We start from the raw sequence: 24,763 nt of genomic DNA on the forward strand, positions 1-24,763 counted from the left end.
AGGTATCCAACCTTGGGAAGATAACTTTAAAGTTTGAACTACTGTCACAAGGCATTAAAAGTGGTGATGCATTAGATACCCTTGTGTGTGTGCATGCATAATAATGTGTGTGTGTGTGTGTGTGTGTGTGTGTGTGTGTGTGTGTGTGTGTGTATGTGTGGCTGAGCAGTCACGTGTGTGCATGTGCCTGTGAAAGACAGAGGTCAACCTAGGGTGTTGTTCTTCACGACCTATCCACCCTAGTTTTTGACACAGGTCTCCACTGGCTGGATAGCTGGTCAGTAGGCCCCTGGGACTTGCCTGTCTCTGTCTCTCTAGGCCCGTGATTATCAGAGCTCTCCAGCAGACCTGTGGAGCTTGTGGCCTCTGTCCTGTGTCCTGCTTCCAAAGCCTTGCCTTTTGCTTCCTGGACCTAGGCTTTCACTCCCAGCTTCCTGCAAGTATTTACAAACTAGGCAATGGTGGAAAGTACGGATGCTAACACTCCCCAGAGGCCAGAAGCCAGAGGGCTCCAGGACACTGGCTGCAATCAGCCAGCTACAGTTTTTGGTCTCCGAAGGAGCACAGGCAGAGTGATGAGGGCAGACTCTGTCAGAAGGAGGGATGTGGTCAGGCTTGCATAAAGACGAGCACATACCCTGTATAATTATTCTTTTACCCCACAGCAAAGATCTAAAACCTGGCCTCTTTTTCTCCTCTTCTTCCTCTTCTTCTTCTTCCTCTTCCCCCTCACCTTTCTCCTCTCCCTCCTCTCCCTCCTCTCTCTCCTCCTCTTTCTTTATTATTTTATTTATACTGTTGTTCTCTCTTCAGACACACACTAGAAGAGGGCATCAGATCCCATTACAGATGGTTGTGAGCCACCATGTGGTTGCTGGGAATTGAACTCAGGGCCTCTGGAAGAGCAGTCAGGGCTCTTAACCACTGAGCCATCTCTCCAGCCCAACCTGGCCCCTTCTGATTACACTTTCTCAAAATCCCAGCCATCAAAGTTTACATAGCATAAAACATGAGATCAGGCTTTAAAAAGAAATCTCAGGGGTGTGTTTTCCATTTAGCTGTCTTAGGGAGAGTGTGTGTAGCTGGGAAACCTCCTTCAGTCTTCATGCCCACGGCTACGGACATAGGTAACCACCTGGATGCCTGCACTAGCTGTGAACTTCTGCCAAGCATCCCAGTCATCCTGATCAAAGGGGTCTTCAATAGACACCACCGGGTAGTCCTGGATGAAGGACGTGTACAGGTCGGCCAGCTGGTAGGGTGTGATGTACCTGCTGGGATCATCTGGAGACTTGAAGTCCAGGTCATACTTGCCAGACCTGTAGAACTCGGAGGCGGCCACATCCATGCCGATGACAACCTGGTCCGTGTAGCAGGCCTTTGCCATTGCAGTCTTGAGCAGCTCCAGGGCTTCTTTGTTCTCCAGGATGTTCGGTGCAAATCCAACATCATCACCCACATTGGTGGCGTCCTTCCCGTACTTCTCCTTGATGACGTTCTTCAGGTTGTGCTCCAATGCACATGGCTTCCCGGAAAGAGGATGCCCCCACAGGCAGGATCGATCATGAACTCTTGCATGGCCAGCTTGTTGCCAGCATGAGAACTGCCATTGATCACATTGAAAGCTGGGATTGGCAAGATGACCTCAAGGTTGCCAGCCAAGTCAGCAATGTGATGGTAAAGGGGCACCCCCCTTTTCCACGGCACCAGCTTTGCAGACAGCCAGGGACACTCCCAGGATGGCATTTGCACCATATTTAGATTTATTCTCGGTGCCGTCCATCTCGATCATCAGCTGGTCGATCTTTTCCTGCCCTACAACATTCACTTTCTTGCTAACCAGAGCAGGTGCAATAGTGTTATTGATGTGCTCCACAGCCTGTGAGACACCTTCCCCATGAAGCGGGTCTTATCATTGTCTCAGTTCTAGGGCCTTGTAGATGCCAGTGGACGCACCACTGGGCACTGCAGCTCGGAAGAGACCTTTTGCGGTGTACAGATCCACTTCAACAGTGGGATTCCCATGGTAATCAAAGATCTCTCTGGCATGGATCTTGAGACTGGACATGGTGAACTTCTGGGAGTCGGCTCGCTGCGAAGGAAAGGAAGGGTTCTGTAGACACCGAAGAGAGCGTTAAGGACAGACGTGAGCGCGACGCTGTACTGGGGCAGCCACATTACTGTTTTCTAAAGTTAAGTTTTACCCGCCTTGGGGCTGGAGAGAAAGCTCAGTGGTTAAGATCATGTACTGATTTTTTTTCTACTTGCAGAGAACCCAAGTTTGGTTCCCAGCACCCACAGGGGTATGTGGGTTGCTTACAGCCAGTTGTAACTCTGGTTCCACAAAGTCCAATGTTCTTTCTTGGCCTCTGAAGGCACCTGTCTGCACACATGTAACATACACTGCACAGACACACATGTGCACATCTGATGGGGGCTGGAGAGATGGCTCAGCAGTTAAGAGCATTGGCTGCTCTTCCAGCTGACCTGGGTTCAATTCCCAGCACCCACATGGCAGTTCACAACTGTATCTCTAAGATTTGACACCCTCACACAGGCACACATGCAGGCAAAACACCAGTGCACATAAGATAAAAAGAAATACATTATTTCAAAAAAAAATGTACTTGACTTTCCAAGTATTTTTCTCCTCCTGGCGTTAGGGACCAAATCCAGGGCCTTATGGTTGTTAGATAAATACTCTGTAACTGAGCCAAATCCTCGCCCTGGCTTCATTTCTTTTTCTAATGAAAATTTTAAATGATAATTTTAAAATCAAAGCACACTTTTCATTAACGCTCCAAATGCTAGAATTAATTCAAGTGCTTGTCGACAGGGCTTTGTCGATGTTGGCTTTTCTAAAATGTACACATGGTGTGTGTGTGTGTGTCTGTGTGTGTGTGTGTGTGTGTGTGTGTGTGTGTGTGATTGCATTTGTGTACATTCAGGGGCCAGAGGCTGACGTCAGATATCTTTTCCAACATCTTCTCCACTTTGTTTTTTGAGGCAAGGTCTCTCACTGAATCTGAAACTTGCCAATTTGATGAGACTGATTGGCTGAGGAACCCTCCTGCCTTGTCTCCTCAGCACTGTGATGGCACCGTGTGCCACTGTGCCTGGCTTCTTACTTGGGTGCTAGGGATCTGAACTCAGGAGCCCGTGCTTGGGTGGCTAGCACTTTACCTACCGGGCTATCTCTCCCAGCTGCAGTGTTGGCTTTTGCTATGGCAACTGGCTCTCCTGGGCGGTCATTACTGAATCACCAGAAGGCTCAGAATGAGGCAGTCCTGCTTTTTGAGAAGGAGCTCTGTTGATTACAGTCCCTAGTAGGTAACTTCATCATGAGGATGATCCCACATGGGCCTGATGCAGTCAGCTGTGCATCCTTAAATGAACGTTTAGACTTTCTGAGGAAAAGGGAAAACAGGGGAAAGGGAAGCTGACCCCTACCCTGTGGCAGCTTTAGCAATGCCATTGAGGTGCCGTCTGGCTCTGGATCCCCTCAACTTGACAGTCTGCCCCATGGACATTGCACTCACTTAGCTAGTCTGTGTAAACTCTGTAAGCCCTTGCAATAAGTCTGTGTGTAAGCTATATGCGGGCAATATATTTGCCAACCATGTGTAAGCAACAATATATGCATACACAAATATACATTTTATGCAGATGTGTGCATATATGGTACATATTCAGTACGTATGCAATTCAAATATCATATACAACTATATGCGCACGGGCACAGATATTTCCATGTATGCCTGTGTATACATGCATGTGTATACATGCCTGTGTATACATGCATGTGTCATACATGTTTACGTGTGCTCATGCACATACAGAATCTCTGGTGGAACCCAAGAGATGAATACATGATGCCAGCATGGAATTGCTCCTTGCTAGGACTGTGCAGAGCCAAGGCTGTGAGTTAGCAATAAGCCTCAGGCTAGGGCAAGTGGAATGACAGGGTCTTGTCGGAAGCTTGCGAGGAGTCAGTTGAGGAGGGAGAGACTCGAGTGCCCTGCAGTGTTCTGTGAGGCTTGATAAGTGTGGTGTCACATTCTATGGAGTCTGAGTGTAGCCGCAATCCCCAGTGTTGGGGCTGCTGTCCTGAGTGAACACCACTGAAAAGCTCCCTTCATCAGGCAGGCTCAAGTACCTTAACCTGTGAGGTACCATGCTGCCTGGCTCCCACGGGGCTTGCTGGGCATGAGCTGCCCCAGTTACATGAGGCCCTTGGCAAGGAGAGTGTGTCAGGCTGGGAGCAAGGCTCGGGCAGCTGCAGAATATTCTCCAACATTCTCTATCACCGATTAGGACTCTCTAGTGAGTGGCCATTACAACAAATTACTACTGAGTAAAATCCATGGGCATTTATGCTTTTGTTTCTCATAAATACCTTAATATTTAACTCTGTTTGCACTGGCTTAATCATATGCCCACACACTTGGAAAAACATTGATATAAAATCGAAACAACTGTTAATAAAGTTAGTCTTTACCTAAAGAAGATAAAAATAGATATGAAAGAGCAATCTATACATATTATATACACATATATGTATATAATACACATTATATATGTATATATGCACATACATATACATATATAGGTGTGTGTGTGTGTGTGTGTGTGTGTGTGTACTTGTATATGTAATTCACTATAAACAAGTCAATACAAAGGTCAGGATAGGACTTCTAATTCCGGAACTTGGGAGGTAGAGGTAAGTTCAAAGACAGCCTTAGCTACAGAGTAAAACCCTATCTCACAAACCAAAAATAAAAACAAACAAACAAGAACCAGGGGCGGGGACATAGCTCAGTGGTAAAGCATTTGAGTTTGATTCCTAAACCCTGAAAAAAAAAATCTGTGCGAGAGTCAAGGCACACACACGGGATCAGAGGACAACTTCCAGGAGTCGGTTCTGGTTTTTTTTTTTCCTTCCACCATGTGAGTTCCAGGGAATCAAACTCAGGTTGTCAGGCTTAGTGACAACTGCCTTTGGCCTCTGAGCCATCTTCCCATTAAAGTCTTTTTACTGTCCCTCAAAATGCAGTTGTGTAACAAAATGTAGAAATCAACCTGATGTCTCAGGGGGACAGAGCACCCCTGGACACCTCCGTTCCCTCCATTGTGAAGAACTTAGTGTAGTAGAAGCTCTAATGCTACAGCATGTGACTCTGGACAGTGAAGGTGAGCAGAGTGTGCAAAGACTGTCTGATATGAGAAGCAGCAGGTTGGGCTCGCTGAAGTGACTGAAGGTATGCGTTGTGAAGAGCAAGGCAACATGGACAGGCTATGCCTCGGCACTGATGGAGAAGCCACATACAGAGCGTGCATGCACTGTGCAGGAGCGGGTGTGTTCAGAGCTGGGCAGGCGGGAGGCATGGAGGCAGAGCTGCATTGGGTATGGATAGCCAGACAAGCATGGCTGCAGGAGGGTCTATCCTACCACTTAGTCAGGGACAGCAAACAGGGGACCCCTTAGCACCTTTTTGTGGCCAGGCTTTGGGAAGGAGTAGGATTTGATTCTTGAGATTATTCCACCCGGTGACCAAGTCTAGAAACCACAATGGCAGAGAGGAATAGAGCGTTTAGTTTCAGAAAAACACATGCAGGATATTCTTCGTCATGATTTGCTACCTGGCTTTGATTCTCCAATGCACTGCCCGCTCCCTTCACCTGCCCCAGGGACATTTTCCTGTGTGCAAGTCTGGATCATTTGAGATGTTTCCAGAAGAGTCTATCATTCTGGCAGAGAGGTCTAGAATAATTAATAAATATTTTCCACTGAAGGCTACAAAATTAAAGCTGACACAGACATGAGGCAGCCATGTTGTCTATGGAAATCTTGTGTCTTGGGCTCCACAAGAGACTCTAGTCACGGACTGTTCAGTGCTGTCGCTGTTCAGTAACATTGGCTGCAACATGATATTGTCCTCTACAAAATCCTGGGACATGTGCAGCCCTCAGGTCACAAGTTGGACACTGATCTGTCTCAAGGGCACAGAATGATAAACACAGGTGAGGTGCCCAGGGGGCACTGTGTTTCAGGACCCTAAAGCTCACTGGTGTGTTAGCCAATTCAAGGGCTCTCAGTTTGGTAAAAAGTGCTAACCCCAAAATAAACAGTTTCAGTAGCAAGTGGCCAACCGCCCCCATTGGAGACAGAACACGGGTTTGGCCTTTGGTAGATTTAGCAGGTAGCAGGATAGAAGTGAGGAATTATTCCTTGGTGGTGCTGATGGGCTGGGATGTGCACACTAACGTCCCTAAGATATGAGAAGAGATGTTCTTGTGAACTAACAACCTAAGTACCAGCTCCTACATCCCAGATGGAGAAAGGACTTTCTCTCTTTGCAGGCATGACAAAGAAAGGGCTAACCCAACACAGGGACATCTGGGCTACGTTCTTATCTAGTGACATGGATGGAATGTGCATTCTGGCCAAGACTGTCCTTCTCTGGACCTTTCTCTTGAAATCTTACCAAGTGTGCCCTCCCTCCCTCCCTCCCTTCCTCCCCTAATCATTAGTCAAACCAATTTAGGTCAAATCCCTAGTAATAAGGTGTCAATTGGTTTAGCCAAAGGAGTTGGGTAGCCAACCTCAAAGGAGGTACCTATCTGCTGGTCTTGTTATACTGATATGCATGTTATACTGATATGATATTGACAGGCCTTTGGATGGCACACTCAAGTTCACACAAACAGCTCAAGGCTGAACTTGGACGATATATTTTCTTCATCTGACCGGTGGCTTTTCTGATCTCTTAGTGGGTTTTTGTCTCACTCTGTATACTTCTAGAGAATGAAGAGAAAATACATGGCCAAGAAACCATGAAAACATGCCTAGCTTAGCAGTGACCACAGGCTGATGGCTTCCCAGATGCACTAGCTTCCAGGTCTTTAATACATGTCCTGGGCTGACTAAAACCTGACGTTGCCATGTGTCCGGACACAGCTGCTTCCCCAGCAGAGACACCTACGATAATACTTACCACAGGATGGGCATGTGAATTTCCTGGATGACCTGTAAGAAGAAAATACTATGGTTACAGTTCAATTACCGCTGTATTTGTACAAAGCTTTCTGCATCTGTATTTTTCTCTTTTACTGGATTTTTCACACATCCAAGTAAGGAAGCTTTTCTCTTTGAGACAGGGTCTGACAATGGCCTTGAACTCACAGATTCCCTACTCTGCCTTCTTAATGCTGGGACTGAAGACATGTGCTACCATCCTGGTGACCCATGCAACTAAAATCCACTAGTTTTTTTTCTGTTTGTTTGTTTGTTTGTTTGTTTTTGTTATGGTTATCTTGCAGCTAATGATTCCAAGAATTGGAGTGACATCAAGTTTAATCACATGGTAAAGTCGAAGCCTCGCCTTGCATGAGTTCGGAACAGGCAAATCTGACACCAGGTTGATGATGAACAGTTTCCCCAAACCAGACGCTCTTCTGTGCCAATCACTCACCAATCTGCGCACCAATCTTTTGACATGGTACTGTGAGGACTCTCAATAACCCATCTGGTTTGTAAGAGTAATGCTCCACCAGCTAGAAGAGAAACAAGGAAGAAAACGGTAAAGAGGGAGAGAAGGGGAGACAGCAGGATACGTCACAGTCTACACAGGTTCTAAAACTATCTAAACCCCTGATAGTCTCTTCCCCAGGGTACTTGGGGGGTGGGCCTAGGATGTCCTTGGGTAGAGTCAATGAGCTTTTCAGCCTTGAAGCAGCTGATCACATGCATAGTCAAGAGTGGAGAGTGAATGAAAGCATGTGTGCTTATTGCTTAGTGAGCACTCTCTGCTCTTATAAAGATAGACCAGAGCTCAAGCCTAGGGAATGGTGCCACCAATGGCCCTTCCCACATCCATTAATGTAACCAAACCAATCCCCATGGATATGCTCACTCTCTAATCTACACAATCCTTCATTGAGAGTCTCTTCCTCAGGTGATGTAGATGGTGTCAAATTAACAATTAAAATTAACCATCACACAGCCAGATAGTGTTACATTAGGGATTTGAGGTCTCTACACCTAGTCCTTTATTGACTTATTTTTTTGTTTGTTTGCTGAGATAGGATTTTGCTATGTAGCCCAGGTTGGCCTTGAACTTACTATGAACCTGAAGATGGCTTTAAACTTTTGATCCTCCTGCCTCCACAGTTAATGTAGTTGTTGATACCAAATTAAGGAAGAGAAATGTGCTCAGTAGCAAGTGTGGGGAGCTGGGTGGATAATGTTGGGGCCCTTGAGTTGCCTCTAGGTTTACTAGAATGAATGAACAGTTTGAAGAGCAAGCATGCAGTGCTCCTTGGACAGGCAGTTGTCTGGAGCCCAGGAAGAGTAGACTTGCTTTCTAAGCTGTTTTAACTTCCTGTGGTGGCTTGGCTATGAGGGTGCTTGTCCCCACATTGGTTATCCACCGTGATGCCATCTGAAATTCAGTGTGTACCCTGGCATTTCAGAACTCCAGGACCAGCTGGGTCACAGCACCTAGGGTGTGTGTGTGTGTGTGTGTGTGTGTACACATGTTATTCCAGTCCCTGATGACAGGGCCTTCTGTTAAATTCTTAACATTGCCCTAAAATAAATAATCTGGTGGCATCAGGAACCTAGTGGCTCTGAACAGGTGACGGAAACCTCTGTGGCTTTGCTGACCCGATGATGGTCTGGGTGAGTATTTCTTAAACAAGTCTTTCTAGAAATCAGAACATGGGTTTATGGAAGGTATGGGACAGATAACTTTATCCCTCTTCTTGTTTCTAAGAGTTTTGGAACTAGCAGTCCAGTTTTGTGTCCTCCAGGAGGGAGGGAGGGACAGAGGGAGAGAAGAAGAGAGAGGGGGGGTAAAAAACAGAGAGAGAGAGAGAAAGACAGAGACAGAGAGAGAGAGAGAGACAGAGACAGAGAGAGAGAGAGACAGAGACAGAGAGAAATGGAGAGAAGCGAGTCCAGAGAAAGACAGAGAGAGTTCAGAGAGACAGACAGAGAGTCAGAGATATACCTGCCAGAGGGTGTCAAACTTCTTCCCCTCAGGGATGGAGAGCTTTCCGGTCTTGTCCCTGTCAATGCGATAGTGCAATACCTTCCCTTCGTGCAGCAAGCACAGCGCATAGGAGCCACTGTTGTCTCTGGCCCTGATCCTGCAAGAGAGAGCACACAAAGGTCACCCCTTCTGTGACCTTTTGACCTAGGAAGCAGTACCCTCACCACATCTGGTGGTCCTAGTGGGTAGCAGGTGCTCACCAGAACCAACAAGCGGGCAGGTGGTAGGCAGGCAACACCCAGACCTCGAAATCAGGGGAAGGCTCAGTATCAGAGCCAGTGAGCCAGCAAAAAGGAAATGCTAAGGGTGGACCATGGCAAAGGGCCAGCAGGGCCATGGAGCTTTGGAGATCAGTGAAGGAGCTTGGGGTATGTGTAGCTCACGGCAACAGGCACAGGCTTTGGGGTGTCTGTGGAGCCCCTAGACTCAGGTGTAGGGCAGATGAGGAATCTAGTGAGCATTTTAACAAAATTTTCTGGAGCCCACATGGAAGATTATGAACGCTCTACTCCTATGGTCTTCGACTCAGTGCCTAGGCCAGGTGTAAAACACTGTTTGATATTAGCATCAGGTGGCATCCGCTACCTGAGATGGGAATGGTAGCCACATGGCATGAGCCAACAGAGACAGCTTGAGGTCTGAGTCGTCTGTAAGTGAATGAGGACTTCATTGGTTCACTGGCATCTGGAGCTACATGTAGGACTTCAGGCCCCCATGCCGAGTGACAACACATAGGTGCACCCTTGACCCTCGAGACACAGGCACAAGGCAGTCCTGACATCAGAGAAGGAATCGGGACTTGGAAAGGCACCAGAGAGGCTGTGATCTGGGCTGACGTGGCAACAGGAGACGTGACTCCACCAGTTCAGAGCCTCATTTCTCTGAGGCCACGCTGTACCCCTCTTTCCAGCAACTCGTGCCTTCTAATCATGAGATCTGGGGAAGGGTGAGTCCATAGGACATCTGTGCTGTCTGGGAGTGAGTCACTGAGGCCTTTGTGGCCTCTGCATTTGCCAAAGAAAGGAAGATGCATTTTCGGAGCAGTCAGCAACATTCAAAGGCATTGGATTTGGGAAGAGCTCAAGCAAGTCTCAGCAGCAGACACCTGGAGAAGGGTGTCTGCAAACTGAGGTGATTTGTATGGCTTTCTCCAGGTACACAATGTCAAGGCCACAGCCACGGTTCAGCTGAGCTGGGCCTTGGGACCGGATGTGACCTCACTTCCCTTTTTTGGGCCATACTCATCTTCTCAAAGTCGGGGGAGGTTGCCACTTTATGAACGACTTCCTTTTGAAATGGTGCTTGCCTGGCTGAGTGGCCAGGGTTCCCTCCAGGCCCCCGCTTGAAGCTCAGGGCAGCTGGTGAAGGGTAGAAGACCCTTCCCAGCCATTGCAGATTTATGTTCTGAAATTTTGTCACTGTGGAAACAACCCCTCCTTTCTACAGTGCGTCATCAGCACCCTGAGGTGCCAACTCCTTTGGGATGACCATGTGGCTGATTAAAGCCTTGTTGGTTACTGGGTAACGCCCAGTCACACAATAAAACACTATACATGAACAGAACAGAGAGTTGAACCTGTTTTCTAGGGAAGCCATTCACAATGTGTGCTGGCTCTATCTTATAGACACCGGCAGCTTGCAGAAAGGACAATGTGTACACACACACACACATATATGTAAGGGCTAGGACGTGGTTCAGTGGGTAAGAACACTTGCTGTAAATCAGGTTGGACATGTCCACATGTGTCTGTAAGCCCCAGGGATGGAGGTTGGAGAGAGACAAATGCTAGGAGCTCCCAGGCTGACCAGCCCAGTTGAAGCTGAGAGCTTCTGTTCAGTGAGAGACCCTGTTTCAGGGGAATAAGTGGAAAGTGACAGAGGAAGATTCTGGCATCTTCATTTACATGCATGGCCATGCACATCAGCACACATAAGTAGACATAGAATACAGTGATAGAGGGAGGGAGAGAGAAAGGGAGAGAAAGAAAAGAGGAGAGAGAAGAAAGAGTGAGACAAGAAAGGGGTGAGGGGAGAGTAAGAGGAAGATAACAGAGAGGGGGAGGGGGAGAGTAAAGGGAAGGGTAAAGGTAGGGTAAGGGGGATGAGGAAATGCACACATCATCACACTAACAGGAAGCTGAGGTAGGAGGGTTCAAGGTTATCCTCCACAACACAGTGAGCTAGTAGACAGTCTACGTATTGGAGACACTGTCTCAAGTATAAACAAACCAAGACGCATATAGCTGTTGATATATGAAGAATTTGTACCCGTATCTACAGAAGTTGGTTTGGGTAGAAAGACGACCAGAAGACACACATAAATGTCATTCTCCCAGCAGAGAGTCCTTCACTCCTGAGATTCCAAAGTCATGGAAGTAAAAGATACGGTCTGAATTCCAACCAAGTCTAGGCTGAGCTTGAACTAACTAATCCATCTTGCCTCAGGCCTTTAGCTGGTTTTCTCTGTGGAGCTCCCCTCTGGCCATGCTGAGGTAGGAGGATCCATAGGGGCCAGGAATTTAGGGCCAGCCTAGGGCAACATAGCAATGCTTCTCTGTTAACCAAACGGAGCCAATACAACAGACCAGAGGTACTCTGTGAGGCAGATACCAGGCAGATGGGGTAACTGACCCTGTGAGAAATCTGGGGAATCCAAACTAAGCTCACAGTGGGAATGCCACAACTGGGGACCCCAGCAGATGTCTAAACAATGGCAAACCCTGTTGCTGAGGTGGAGCAACACCCTCCTGTGTTGCTGGCATGAAGTAACCTTCTCTTGTGTTGCTGTTGGGAACATACACAGTCCTTCCACTTTGGAGAGCCACCTGGAACCGTTTCTGTCACTACTCAGGTCATGGGGTCAACAGTTCCATTTCCAGGTGTTAGAAACAGGCACTCAGCAGAGTAAAAGCTGACAGAAGCAAGTTGAGCCCTATTCCTATAGTGAGGTTATTGATTTCTTTAAAAACCCAGTTATGTTCTGTCACTACGTTTTTGTTTTAATCCCAGGTGTGGGATGTGCGATGCTTCAGATCGTCCACAGCCGCTAGCTGTGATTGTCTCATGCTCTAGGAAGGGCGTGATTTTTGCCAGCTGCAGACAGTTTTGTACAAGTTTTTCTGCTAAGACTCCCACTTCTTGGAGGCTCCCCAAGGGGACCATGGGTAAGTGACTCTCTGTAATGGAGGCCAAGCTCCCCTAAGGCAACAGGTAGCCAACAGCTGTGGTTACAGCCTGGATCCACAGCCGGATCAGTACAGTGGTAGCTGAGAGGAAATGAAGGTAGAGACTCGAAAACCCACAGGTTCAGCACCTATAAATGACGGAGACCAATGGGCTGGTTGCACCAACAGCCCAGAAATTTGGAGTTATCTGCGGGCTACCGATAAATCCGCCTGGGATTATTTTTAACTCAGAAGCAAGAGAACTAGTTAGGAAGCTGCTACCTGGCTTCCATCTTGGCTGCCTGGGATTTCTGAAGACCTTGCCAGGTGCCATGGGTGTCACACCATGTCACACACACTCCATGGCCAAGTCCATGGAGAGAGTCCCAAGGTTAATCTTGCTGATTTTGCTGGGGTTTATTGGCCTTAAACTGTTCATAGGATCCCTTGACTAATGTTTAATTCTATGTGTGTGCATGTGCACATGCACATGTGGGTGCGTGTATGCGTGTGCATGCATGCATGTGTGTGTGTGTGTGTGTGTGAGTGTGTGTGTGTGTGTATGTGTGTGTGTGTGTGCATATGCAGGTATATGCAAGGGTGTGCATGTGCACATGCACATGTGGGTGCGTGTATGCGTGTGCATGCATGCATGTGTGTGTGAGTGTGTGAGTGAGTGTGTGTGTGTGTGTGTGTGTGTGTGTGCGTGTGTGTGTGTGCATATGCAGGTATATGCAAGGGTGTGCATGATGAAGTCAGAGATCAAAACTGAGGTCTTCCTTTATTACTTCCTGCCTTACTATTTGAGACAGGTTCTGACTGAACTGGGTCACCATGCTCCTAAGAGTCCCCTATCTCTCCCTCAGTACTGGGATAACAAGTACAAGTGCAGGTTCTGGGGACTGAACTCAGGTCCCTAAGCTTGCAAGAAAATCACCTCGCTGACTTTGCTGTCTCCCTGGCTCAACATTTGACTCTCTTCACCCAGTGTTTTCCTTGAAATAAGTAAGAATGGATCTGCAGTTTGCTCTTAGAAAGTGCTAGTCTTAGGGTGACGCCCTGAGGCTCACACTGGATGCTGTGCCAACTGGCCTTACTAGAGTCCTTGTTCTTCCTTGGCATGGCTCCAGGGGCTGGTTCATGGCTCGGCAGACAGACATTGTACCTGCCCCTCACAGATGTGAGAGAGAGGAGGGTGTGGCTTTTGCTGGAAGGGCTCAACCTTCCTCTCCACCCTCGTGTGCCCTCCAGGGCAAAAGAATGCGTGGGCGGTGGTGAGACCAGGCAATGAGTGGAGGGCCTGGGAGATGATGAGACACTGAAGGCTGTAGTGTCTAAGACTCTAGGGATGCCGTCTGCATCTGATGCAGAGAGAACAGAACAGCAGGTTCACCCCAGCCTGAGGACCATTTGGTCTCTGTTGCTATTGTCCAGTGGCATCCATGATGGGGTCACAGTTGAAAGGGGAGGAAAAATGTCTGAATGGGCAGGAGGAGAGGGTATGGAAGAGGAGGGGGCAGAGGAGGGGAGGGAAAGGAAGGAGAGGAGAGAGGCGAATGCTACATGGAAAAAAAGATCGTCCCTTAGAGCTAAGGATGCACACATAGTAGCTTTTCCAGAAGGGCTAAGGAAAGAGGGAGATAGGAACCCTGGAGTAAGTGACATCTGGTACAGAAGCGCTGTGTCTGCCAACACCTTGAACTAGCAACACATCGGCACTCTGGGTGTCGTCTGTGCAGACCCTGAAAGCAAGATCAGTCCCTAAAGCAAACGAGATCTGAGGCATGCCAAACTTGTGTTCTCCACCCACGCATCTTTTACAGCATCCACAAATGTCTCTCCCTGCACTGTGGAGATGGTGCAGTAGGCAAGGTGCTTGCCTTGCAGCCAGGATGAACTGAGTTCAGCCTTTAGAATCCTCATTAAAACAAACAAAAACAAGTAAACAGGCAAACAAACACAGCCAAGTGTCTCGAATTCTGCTTGCAGGCCCTGTGCTGGGAGGCTGAGGCAGGTGGATCTCTGGGACTTGCAGGTAGATGTCCTAGCATAATCAACAAGCCCCAGGTCCCAGGCTGAAAGACCTTGCTCAACAACTGGGTGGACAGCCCCGGGGGAGTACCTCCTGAGGCAACCAAGGGTCTTACACATGTTGGCTGTGTGGACATACACCCAGCCCCTCACTACTTTCTCTTTGTCTCCCCGCACCAGTACCTAGGTAGAGATGGGTTTTTGTGGCTTCTCTTCCAGCTTCCCAGGGCCTCTGAGCAGCATCCGTAAACTGACACTGACATCAGTCCACAGCTGTCTTTGAATTTTTCCTTCAGATAGGCTATGGTGCATTTTTTTTTTTTTTTTTTATGACCCTGGTGGCAAACCCACACAGATCAAATGAATGACCTGCTTTGATCACCCATAGTGTGGGAAGACTGACTGACTGACTGAACTTGGCTTTCACTGTGGCCCAGGAGGCTCACAACAGCCACTGATTCATTCCTTAACCAACAAAGAGAAGGATTTCTTTGATGCCCACAATGTAATTTTGAGAAGTATGCATAGATTACAATGTGAGCTGAAACTTGAGAAGGAAAACTTGTTTGGCAAATAAAAGCAACAGGCTTGGGGCTAGGGGAGATAGTCCAGTTAGTAAAGTGCTTGCTGAGCAAGCATGAGGGAGGAGCTAGAAGTGGGAGGGCGTCCTTTAAATCCCAGCACTGGGGAGGTGGAGAGAGGCAGATCCCTGAGACTCACTGGCCAGAAAACCTGGTCTAATAGATGAGCTTCAGGTCCTAGTGAGGTTGGCTCTTGAGAAATGACATGTAAGGTTGACCTCTGCCCTCTGTATGTATGCACTCTCATGTGCACCTGTATGCATTTGCATGTACACACACATGCCCCAACACCAGCACTACAGGAGCTGGCTTTCAGGCCAGCAGCTGTCACTCAAGTCCTGAAGGAAAACATTCCCAGCCCAGGACATTCAGCTTCTCCACAGATGAGCACCAACCAAACACAAGCTCAAAAAGATCACCCCAGACGTAAGCAAGCCTGAGTTATGAGAAAAGAGGCATCAGATAGGAGAGACACGGAGGAAAATGGGGGAATCATATACCTGGATATGCTCAGTATTAAAACCACAAGAAATGGAATACAAATTAGCCACTCATGGAACGTTTAAAGAAACAGAAGAGGAATCCCCAACCAACCAACAAGACACTCCTAAAAATGCTGAGAAACAATTTTGAAAAATAAACAAACCCTACTCCAAATTTAATTTCTAGACATGGAAAAATGTAACTATTCTTTAAAAAGTTAATGGGTAAAGGGACAGATCAGACAGCAATCAAACAAAAGTTAATATGAGAAGAAACTTGGCAACAGGCCCACGTGACATGGGAGGAGGGGAGGCAGCTGATGTTAAGCAGGCTGGATAGGCTACAGTAAGGAACCCCACAGGCTTCCTCTGAATGACAAAGGGAGAGTGGGCATCCTTCAGAGTTGATTGGAAAGATCCATGGATGTAGGGAGCACAGGTCTACCACAGTTCCCGGCTCGACTCTGCACTTGACCCGGTCCATCTCGGCAACAACTCAGGGTGAAACAGGAAAGCAGACATCGATCTACAGGGAGCAGTTACCATGACTCCCAGGAGATGCCTGAAACTAGAGGGTACTGAACTAAGTACCACATTAAGCACAGCTTCTCTTGGGCATCATTACTTCTTCCTCCTGAGCCATTACTAAGTAAAATAAGGGCTTTAACACAGTTGCCACAGCTTTGTAGGGACCTCCCTTCCCAGGGCTGGTCACATGCAATATGTTCTGGCTATACAAGGTCACTAGGGCTCTCCAGGTACTCCTGCTAGGACATGCCCCTCCTCAGGGAACCTCTTCTTTCTCTCTCAGAGCCCCTTGGATGTCCTCGGAGAGTTCCTCCCATTGGACGTTTATACAAGCTAAGATTACAGCTGCTGAAGACAAGAGCCCAGTCTTTACTCCCAAGGCAACCAGAATGGATGGAAAGGTATAGAGAGACATTGAGTGTTGACTTCTGGCCCCTCCCTAATACACACACAGACACACACGCACACATGCATACACACACGCAAGCTCATGACTATGTATATACATAGGCATATATTTTATGAGACACCATGGCAGGGAGTGGTATGTTATGATGTCCTAGGCTCTGTAGCATGTGGACCTGAATGGCTGGCGTCTTCCCTGACATAGAAAGCATGATGATGTGGAGAGGAAGGCCCCATGTACATGAACGGTCACAGCTCCCACCGTGCTGCCTGGTGCTTATCCAGTCAGACACATGACTCTCTTGTTGAATGAATAACTGCCTCTGTGTTCCTTTTTTTTTTTTTTTTTTTTTTTTTAATTTTTCTTTGCACAATGTATGTCACAAGTCAGAAAATAGGAACTGTGGCCCAAACAGCAGTTTAGTGACTTCCTGGCTTGATGACTCCACAAATATGAAATTTATAGCTCTTGGGAATACAACGGTAGCCTGCTGCCTCCACGGCTGCCCTGGGGACTCCTATACTTTGTGCAGTTCTGTCAGTAGCTCCTGCAGGCTCTGGCTGAGGGCCTGAAACTTTATTCACCCTTGAATTCCTGAATGTGAAGGGGACTGGGAGGATGAAGGACGTGGTAATGAGTCTCGCCTGTCACAACGGCATTCCAAGTGTAGGAGGTGAACACCAGGGGGGACTCAGCCCCTAGGACATTGTGGCCACCCTTGGGCTTCATCACAGATGCCTGAGAGGAGACCGTGTGAAGGCGGGTGGGTTGTGCTCTTCCTTTAGTGGGGGTGGGGAGCTTTGGTGGCCTACTTTCATTGTTTTGACCTTCACTCTCATTCTTCCTCAGGCAGCTGGTAGATTAGGGTGAGAAAGGAAAGAGGAGTGGCTTCCAGATCCCTCTGTGCTCACACCCGAGAGAAGGCAGCAGGGCATTCCTTCTAATTTGGGGTTCAAGAGTGCATCCTGTCCCAAAATGGAGGACTTGCCCATAAACAATGGACACTGGCCCATATATAGAGCTGCAGTCTTCTGTTTCTACCAAGAGCTCCTGTGTGGCTCAGCTTTCTCCTTGTTGCAATGAGCACTGAGAACAAGATGGGGTAGTGGAGATGAAGCATGCTCCGTGCACAAGACCACACCCAGCAGGGATGTGTACAGAAATGACACAGAGACCTTGCTGAGTACCTCACGACTGGATGGAGGAACAGAGAGGACACGGGTCTGTCTTGGCATGAGTGGGGTGGAAGCTGGCACCCAGAGTGACCTGTGCATCTTGTGTCATGCCCATAACGCAGCCACACACAGGCTATCTGCCCAGATTCTGGGCTTTGAATGGCCCACCCCAACATCTACCCCATCTATGAACTGCTGGGCTGGTCTTATAGATCCAAAGCTATAGGATCTCCATGACACAGGGCAACAACAGGAGATCTGAGAGGAATTCCCAGGTTCTAGTATTGAGAGAGTAGCAGAAGCTAAGACCAGCAAGTTATTGGAATGAACATTTGCAAGTATAAAAGTGTAGACAAAGAGTATGTTCTAGGACACACCATGACACACTACAGCTGCCATGAGATTTTTTTTCTTTGTTGGCACAGAGTTTGCAAGGGTGGGGGAGGGCACAAGGGGGGGGGAGATGAGTGGAATTGAGGTGCATAATTTAAAATTCACAAAGAACCAATAAAAAGTTTTCAAAAAAGAAATGATTAAGATAATCTAAAAATAATTTCCATTTTACTATTATTTTTATGTCTATGGGTGTTTTGCTTGCACGTATGTCTGTGTACCCCATGCATATCTAGCTCATGCAGAATCCAGAAAAGGGTGGTAGATCCTCTGGAACTAGAGTTACAGACAGTTGTGAGCCACCATATGGGTGCTGAGAACTGAACTCAAGTCTTTTAGAAAAACAGCCAGTGCTCTTAGCCATTGAGCCTCTTTCAGCGCCTTAAATCTTTTTTAAATATCAGAAGTATGAGGAAATCCTTTAGCTAGATGCAAATGCAGAGAAAACACCTATACTTCTAGGAAGACAAGCTGGTGCCTGACCATGAAGCTACACCACTGAATCTGAGAAAGTTCCGCTGGAAGGAATAGGTTGGTGGTTCCCAGAAGGCCTCTGTGTAGGGACATGGGTGACAAATGCAGACCTTCCTACAGCACTCCCTTGGCAGGTGCATCTTTAGACGAGAAGGCTTACCCACACAAGGACAGCTCCCAGCCTCTCTGGACCACAGAACCTGTCCAGCTACTCAGCTCAGCTACATTGCCTAATTGCTCCAGAACCTTCTGAATTCAGGCTCGCACTGACCCAATGCAGATAGCCAGGCCAAGAATTCAAGATCCAAGCCTTCACATTACTGAGCTGGCCAGGCTGAAGCTCACAGACCTATTTCAGGTCAGACAGCTACATCCAGGTTTGGCGTAAGCTTCTCCGAGGAGTTTGCCCCTGAATGTCTGCATTAGCCCTCAGTTCAAAGCACAGACAGAACTCAAGTCCAAGATCTGGGGGCAGATCTGAGTGAACATGCGGTACCTTTGCTCTACTACCACACTCTGTGCCCCCGTGTCTGTCGTCTGAGGCAGAATTCAGGTTGAACGTTCTGAAAGTATTCAAAGTATCATGGGGTAAATGACCTTGATGCTGGGCGGCAGGAATGATGGCTCCGTTGGTAAAAGTGCTTGAAAAACAAGCATGGGGTCCTAAGCTCATCCCAAGAACCCATGTAAATATCTGGGTGTGGCAGTGAGTGCCTGTAACCCTGGCACTGGAGACGTATAGACAGGAGGATTATTAGGGACCACTGGCCAGTCAGTATAGACAAATCACAAGCCCCAGTTTCAGTGAGAGACTGTTTCTCAAAATACATGGTGGAAGGAAGGGCCAGCAAGCTAATTCACTGGGCAAGGGTGACTGCCACACAACTCAGTGACCTGAGTTCAATCCTTGGAACCCATATAAAGGTGGAAGGGAGAACTGACTCCATGAACGTTGTCCTCTGGCTTTCACTGTGACACAAGTGCTGCCCCCACCCCCAACAGCGTGCACACACACAATAAGAACTAAGAAACAGATATTAAGATAAATAATGTGGAAAGCAACTGTAGAGATGTCCAACATCCACCTCTGATCTCCACACACATGTGCACATACAGTGACATGCAATATACATGTATACATTATGCATGACATGTATAGGAAAGCCTATACACAAGAAAATTGATTGCCTAGAGATTGTAAGCATCAAGTGCTTCTAAAACATAAAGGAATTTCTAGTGCAGGCTTGGAAGAGATCCCAAGACTTCTCATTACCTGTGTGCAAATATTCCCCCATCAGAAAACACCCCCAATCCAAAGAACTTCTGGTCTCACCAAAGATAACAAATTCAACCCTCATGGGGCTGAATTTCTTTAGGCACAATGTCATACACTTTATGGTCAGACTAGATAAAACACATGCTGGGTCACAAGTGACAGCAACTCCTGTATTGGTAGATGGTGATATGTGACACCTTCCTGGGGCCACCTGGGTTCTAAATGGGGAAGCTGTAACCTCTGGATGAGGAGGTAGGGAGAGGGCTTGTCACTCACAGGAATTTTCCGTTGGTCTTTGACCCTATGAGGACTGTCTGCTCTGATTCATCTCTGGAGATGTTGCCATGGAACCAGGGCATCTTCTCATGGGCCGTGGTGGCGATCAACTTCTCCAGTTGGGGCTTCTGGCTGATAATGGCTTGCTCCAGAGCCTGGCCCTGCAGTGAATGGAGAGAGACTGAGCTGGCTAGGTAGAGAGAACTTGGACCCATCTGTCCCAGGTCCTATGATGCAAATCAACACCAAACTCTACTCCCCCTCACCCCCAGCTAATCTTTCTCTCATTTATAAGGGAACCAGTAAGACTTTTGTATATTACTTGCATATTTCCAAGTGTATAAATAAAGAAATAATGCTTTGGAATGAAGAGATGGGCCCTTGAAAAGCCACACAAAAATCTGAAGGCATAGTTCATAAACTGATGGGCTAAGAGAATGGATCCTCCAAAGACAGCTCTATACTCAAACTAGTTTCAGTGTGAAAACTTAGTAACTTCATAACAGGCAAGATGTGTGTGAGGTCGGGGGTCGCGAGACAGCTCTGCAGCAAAGGTGCTTGCTGCTGAGCCTGAGGGTGTGAACTTGATTCCCGTGACTCACGTGGTGGAAGAGAGACTGACCCCTGCAAGTCATCTGTCCTCCACACGCATGTTGTAGACCTGTAGACACCCGCCTCCAACACACAAAATCAATACATGTAACCAAAGAAAGTTTAAAAAGCTGACGTGTGTGAGGAAGGCACCTGGGGCTTCATGTCTGTCAGGATTCAGCTGTGTCCTCGGTCCCATCTTCCCTACTCCAACTAATGGCCAGAAGGCCATTAGAGGAGGCCCAGGTGAGCAGCCTGGACCAGGTGGAAACACAGCAGAAATAAAAACAGGGAAATGGATTAAGTGCAGAGAGTCCTTCCTAGTGAGAGAACAACAGATCTTGGTAATAAATAGTCAGAGTTGGATTTTAAAAAAACGAATAAAACCCCAAAGGAGTGAAATTAAAACACAAGCTTCTCCTTCATGGTGAAGGGAGGAGGACAGAAGGCAGAGGGGATGTGAGGACTCCACTTTGGTCCCGTGTGCAGATGGGGTGGGAAGAAAGGCAGCGAGGGGCAGCACCACACAGGCATCTGCTGTCCCAGTCTTTGTGTCAAGGAGGCACAGGCTTCTGAGTAGGTTTAGAGGGCTCTGTGGTCTCACCTGAAGGTTCCAGGTCTGCTTCACATATTCCCTAATGAGGTTCTCCTTCAGGTCCTCAAAGGGTCCGGTCTTGGGCTGTACCCCCGGGGGCCGGTTGAAAGGTTTCTTGAGGAGGCAGACAAGGCCATCAGGTTCCTGGGAGTGGTAATGGCAGAGATCTGCTGGGCTGGCATGGGCCCTGCCCCCGGAGATGGCATAGGTGCCATTAAGTTCCCTCTCGATGGTGTAGTGGTGTGCTTTCCTGTTGTGTGCCACCGACAAAGCAAAACCACCCAGGTAATTGCGGCTCTGGCGTAGCAGGTAGAGCCCATCGGTCATGCCTCCCTGGACTAGGTAGTCTTCAGCCTCTTCCCGAGTGATGTTGCCAAAAAAGTAGGCCAGGTGGTTGGCACTGTCCGCAGCATTGCCCGCCATGTCTGCACCCCTTCAGAGTTCTGGGCGGTATGTGGAGAAGTACCTGGGGACACAAAGATGGGAGAGTCACAATGAGGAACCCAAACCACAAGAGACACTGGCTACACCTGTCAGGAGCCATAATGGGACAAGCTAATAATTAGCAGGTGATCATCCTGAAATGGCTTGCCTTGCATTATTATATAATCTGCGACAAGTGAGCCCTCATTCAGCAAGGCTGTAAGGGACTTATTTTAGGAAAGATTCCTGCTATTAATATGTTTTTCCTATTATTATTATTATTATTATTATTATTATTATTATTATTATTAAACATATGTAACAATCACTAAGCAATAGCACACCTCTTTGGAGCAGATCTCTGCAGATCCATGAAGATGTACGTGTAGTGATGCTGTGTAGACAAATAGATGACTTCTTAAGTCTTAATGATGATCCTATAGGAATTCCTAAAATTATATCAATGATTATTAAGCTCTTTTATAGTGGGACTGCTATTAGGTCCCTTTCTGATAGTCAAAACTGCAATGAGAACTCTGCCAGTCTCCCAAGTGTCATCAATTAATTGCTCTTAGATAGTAACCAGACTTTCTCCTGCTCAGAGCACATTCCAAGAGCTTGTAAAACAATTAACCAAAGGTCACTAATAGGGAACTAACGATTTATTATAGGTGCTGGGACAGAAGATAAAATATTGTCTGGGTTTATCTATACAAAACTTCGTGAATTTCTTAGTTATAGTTTTAAACCTTCAGTGAACCTGTGGAGCTAGACAGGTGATGGATGTTTAGCCAAATAATTACTCCTAATGGATATGCATGTAAACATTCTCTGTTGTAAACTTCTATTTCAATTTATGATTTGATTTTTGGTGTGAACTTGTGATGAACTTTGTAAAGTGTGATCATGTACTCTGAAAGATGTATAAGTACTGAGGACAAAGAGATGAGAGGCAGATAGACTAGAGAGATACAATGGAGAGATAGAATAGGATTTTTTTACCTTTCCCCATTTAGAGTAGTATATAGAATAGAAGTTTTCCCTTTTCCCAGATAGAAGTTTTTCTTTTCCCCACTTAGGATCTTTCCATTTTCCCCCTTAGATAGCTTTCATAGGAAACTTTTAACAACGTAGTAATAAATGCTATAACCACATCTCTAAGTGTCTTTTCTTCCTGTGACCTCAGACTGCAGGCATAAGTTAGGCCCCAGCAGTTCCTGCTGAGATAGTACAAAGGCTATTTACTTAATCCTTTGCTGTTTGGGGGATGAGGTGCTAAGTGCCAGAAACTACAATTTCTGGCCTCAGAGGATCACAGAAGGCAGGTCAGCTACAATAGCATAGTAACTTAGATAAGTAAACTTTTATTGTACAGCAACCCTAAATATCTCATAAGACCAAGTCTTACCCCCCACCACCCCCGCTGACTCTCTTTCCCCTCCACTGCCTCAAGAAGAACTGACAAGAAGAAGACTTCCCCACACGGGGGGCTGCCCCCCCCCCGCTCCCCCCCCCAATACACCCACCAGAAACCTCTCCACAGGGACTCAAGCCTTTCTAGCTTAGAAGGGTACACTGGTGTGTTTGGTGTGTGATCCTTTTGATTACCTAATTTCAACAGTACCACAGCATACATCCTGTGGTTAGTTAACCAAATCCATGGCCTTTGACAAAGGTGACCTAATTCACTATTAGGTTTTTTTTCTTTTTTCTGGTTGATACAAGGAATTCTAAGAAAAAACATAGAAAAACAGAAGCGCACAGTAGTCTTTGGACACAGTTCTCGAGAGCATACCCTGAGTGTAGACAATGGTCCCTGGGACAGAACCAGTGAAAACTCAAAGCCCCCAATGGCCCCAAGAGGCACAGAACATGCTAAGGAAAACTATGCACCCCTCCTCAGTCTCTTGGGTCTTAAGTTGCCCAAGATGACCTTGAACCCAGTCAGTATGTAGGCAAGGATGACCTTCAACTTCTAATCCCCTGCCTTCCTCTCCCCAGATTGAGATCAGGGGCACGAACTACCACGTCTGGTTTATGTGATTCGGTCTTGTAACCAATGGCTTCACACATTCTGGAAATGCGCTCCACAACTGAGCTACATCCCAAGCCAGTGGAATCTACCTCACATAAACAAGCACTATAGTCAGACCTCTGTTCGGGCGCCAAAAATGTTGGGGCCTAAGCTGCCCCACGTTAGGCGCCAAAATAATGTTGGGGTCCACACTAGCCCCATGTTGGGGCGGCCAAAAAATGTCGCAGCCCAGGCAAAATGTTGAGGCCCAGGCCAACCCACGTTTGGGCGGCCACTGTATCCCAGCCCAAGCTGCCGCTCGGGTCTGCAAGAGCTCCGGTTCAGCAAGAGTGAGGGTGAGGGCAGACTTGAAGAATGGAGACCAGACAGGGTGTGATTCAATCCCGTTTATTCTTCAGTCTTTCTTCCTCTAAGTGTCTCCTTCTCTGTCTCCTCTGTCTGCTGTGTCTGATTCTATCTGGAGCCAAGTATCTTCTACCTAATGTCTGATGTGTCTGATGTCTGCCTCTACCTTTTATATGTCTTACTTCTAAGCCACGCCTCTAAGTTACACCTTTAATCATGCCCTTAGGTCTTGTCTCTAAATCTGATCTCTACACTTCTAAGTCATACTCTTAAGTTACACACCTTTAATCTCACACACCTTTAATCTCAAGGTATCTAAACCAAGATTATTTAATCTCATGCACCTTTAATCTCAAGGTATCTAAACCAAGTGTGCTCAGCTGTTGTAGGCTATTGTAATCCAAGTCACATGTCAGGGTATATGGCACAAGATGGCTGCAAAGCTGATAGCCGCTTTCTGCTAAAAGTCAGCCCCCAACAGGTCCCCCTTTTTAAATTTTTTTTTTCAAAAGGGAAGGCTGGGAAAACTTACGGAAACTGTGCCTGTCCTAGGTGTACACAGCACACATGCATCATAACATATAGCCCACATATACCACACACAATATACATACACAGCTAGTGCATGTACCCAGAATACACAAGCACGCCCCGCACTGGATACACTCAACACAGCACATACACATACTACACATATACACACCACCACATGAACACATATAAACACACCCCACTCATGCCACATGGAGTTATATGAAACAGCCTCCTCTCTGAAAGTCATCCTCTGTGTGGCTGCACAACTCAAAGATGTCATGTGGGCACAGGTGACATGGTGTCCTGACACTGTACCCGAAGGCAGCCCCACTGAGGTGAATTCTGTTGTATTCCAACAGTCTGCAGAATGTAGGGATTCATCTAATATTTGACTATTAGCG

At 47.2% G+C, this 24,763-nt stretch overlaps 1 protein-coding gene across 5 annotated transcripts in view; it reads right to left on the reverse strand.

Annotated features, from left to right (window-relative positions):
• Positions 1–24,763, reverse strand: part of Syk (spleen associated tyrosine kinase) — a 76,297-nt gene that overhangs the window by 24,205 nt on the left and 27,329 nt on the right. For 4 of the 5 annotated variants that reach the window (XM_076939023.1, XM_034511108.2, XM_076939022.1 and 1 more), the window contains exons 2-7: positions 21,035–21,491; positions 19,840–20,000; positions 9,012–9,150; positions 7,473–7,554; positions 6,996–7,027; positions 5,489–5,557 (exon numbers count right to left, since the gene is read on the reverse strand). In XM_076939023.1, the coding sequence (XP_076795138.1) occupies positions 5,489–5,557; positions 6,996–7,027; positions 7,473–7,554; positions 9,012–9,150; positions 19,840–20,000; positions 21,035–21,448 (897 nt within the window). In that variant the 5' untranslated portion in view covers positions 21,449–21,491. The remainder of the gene's footprint in view (positions 1–5,488; positions 5,558–6,995; positions 7,028–7,472; positions 7,555–9,011; positions 9,151–19,839; positions 20,001–21,034; positions 21,492–24,763) is intronic. The other variant, XM_076939025.1, reaches the window with a different exon arrangement.

This window comes from Arvicanthis niloticus, chromosome 8 (assembly GCF_011762505.2).
Source record: "Arvicanthis niloticus isolate mArvNil1 chromosome 8, mArvNil1.pat.X, whole genome shotgun sequence".
NCBI lineage: Eukaryota > Metazoa > Chordata > Mammalia > Rodentia > Muridae > Arvicanthis > Arvicanthis niloticus.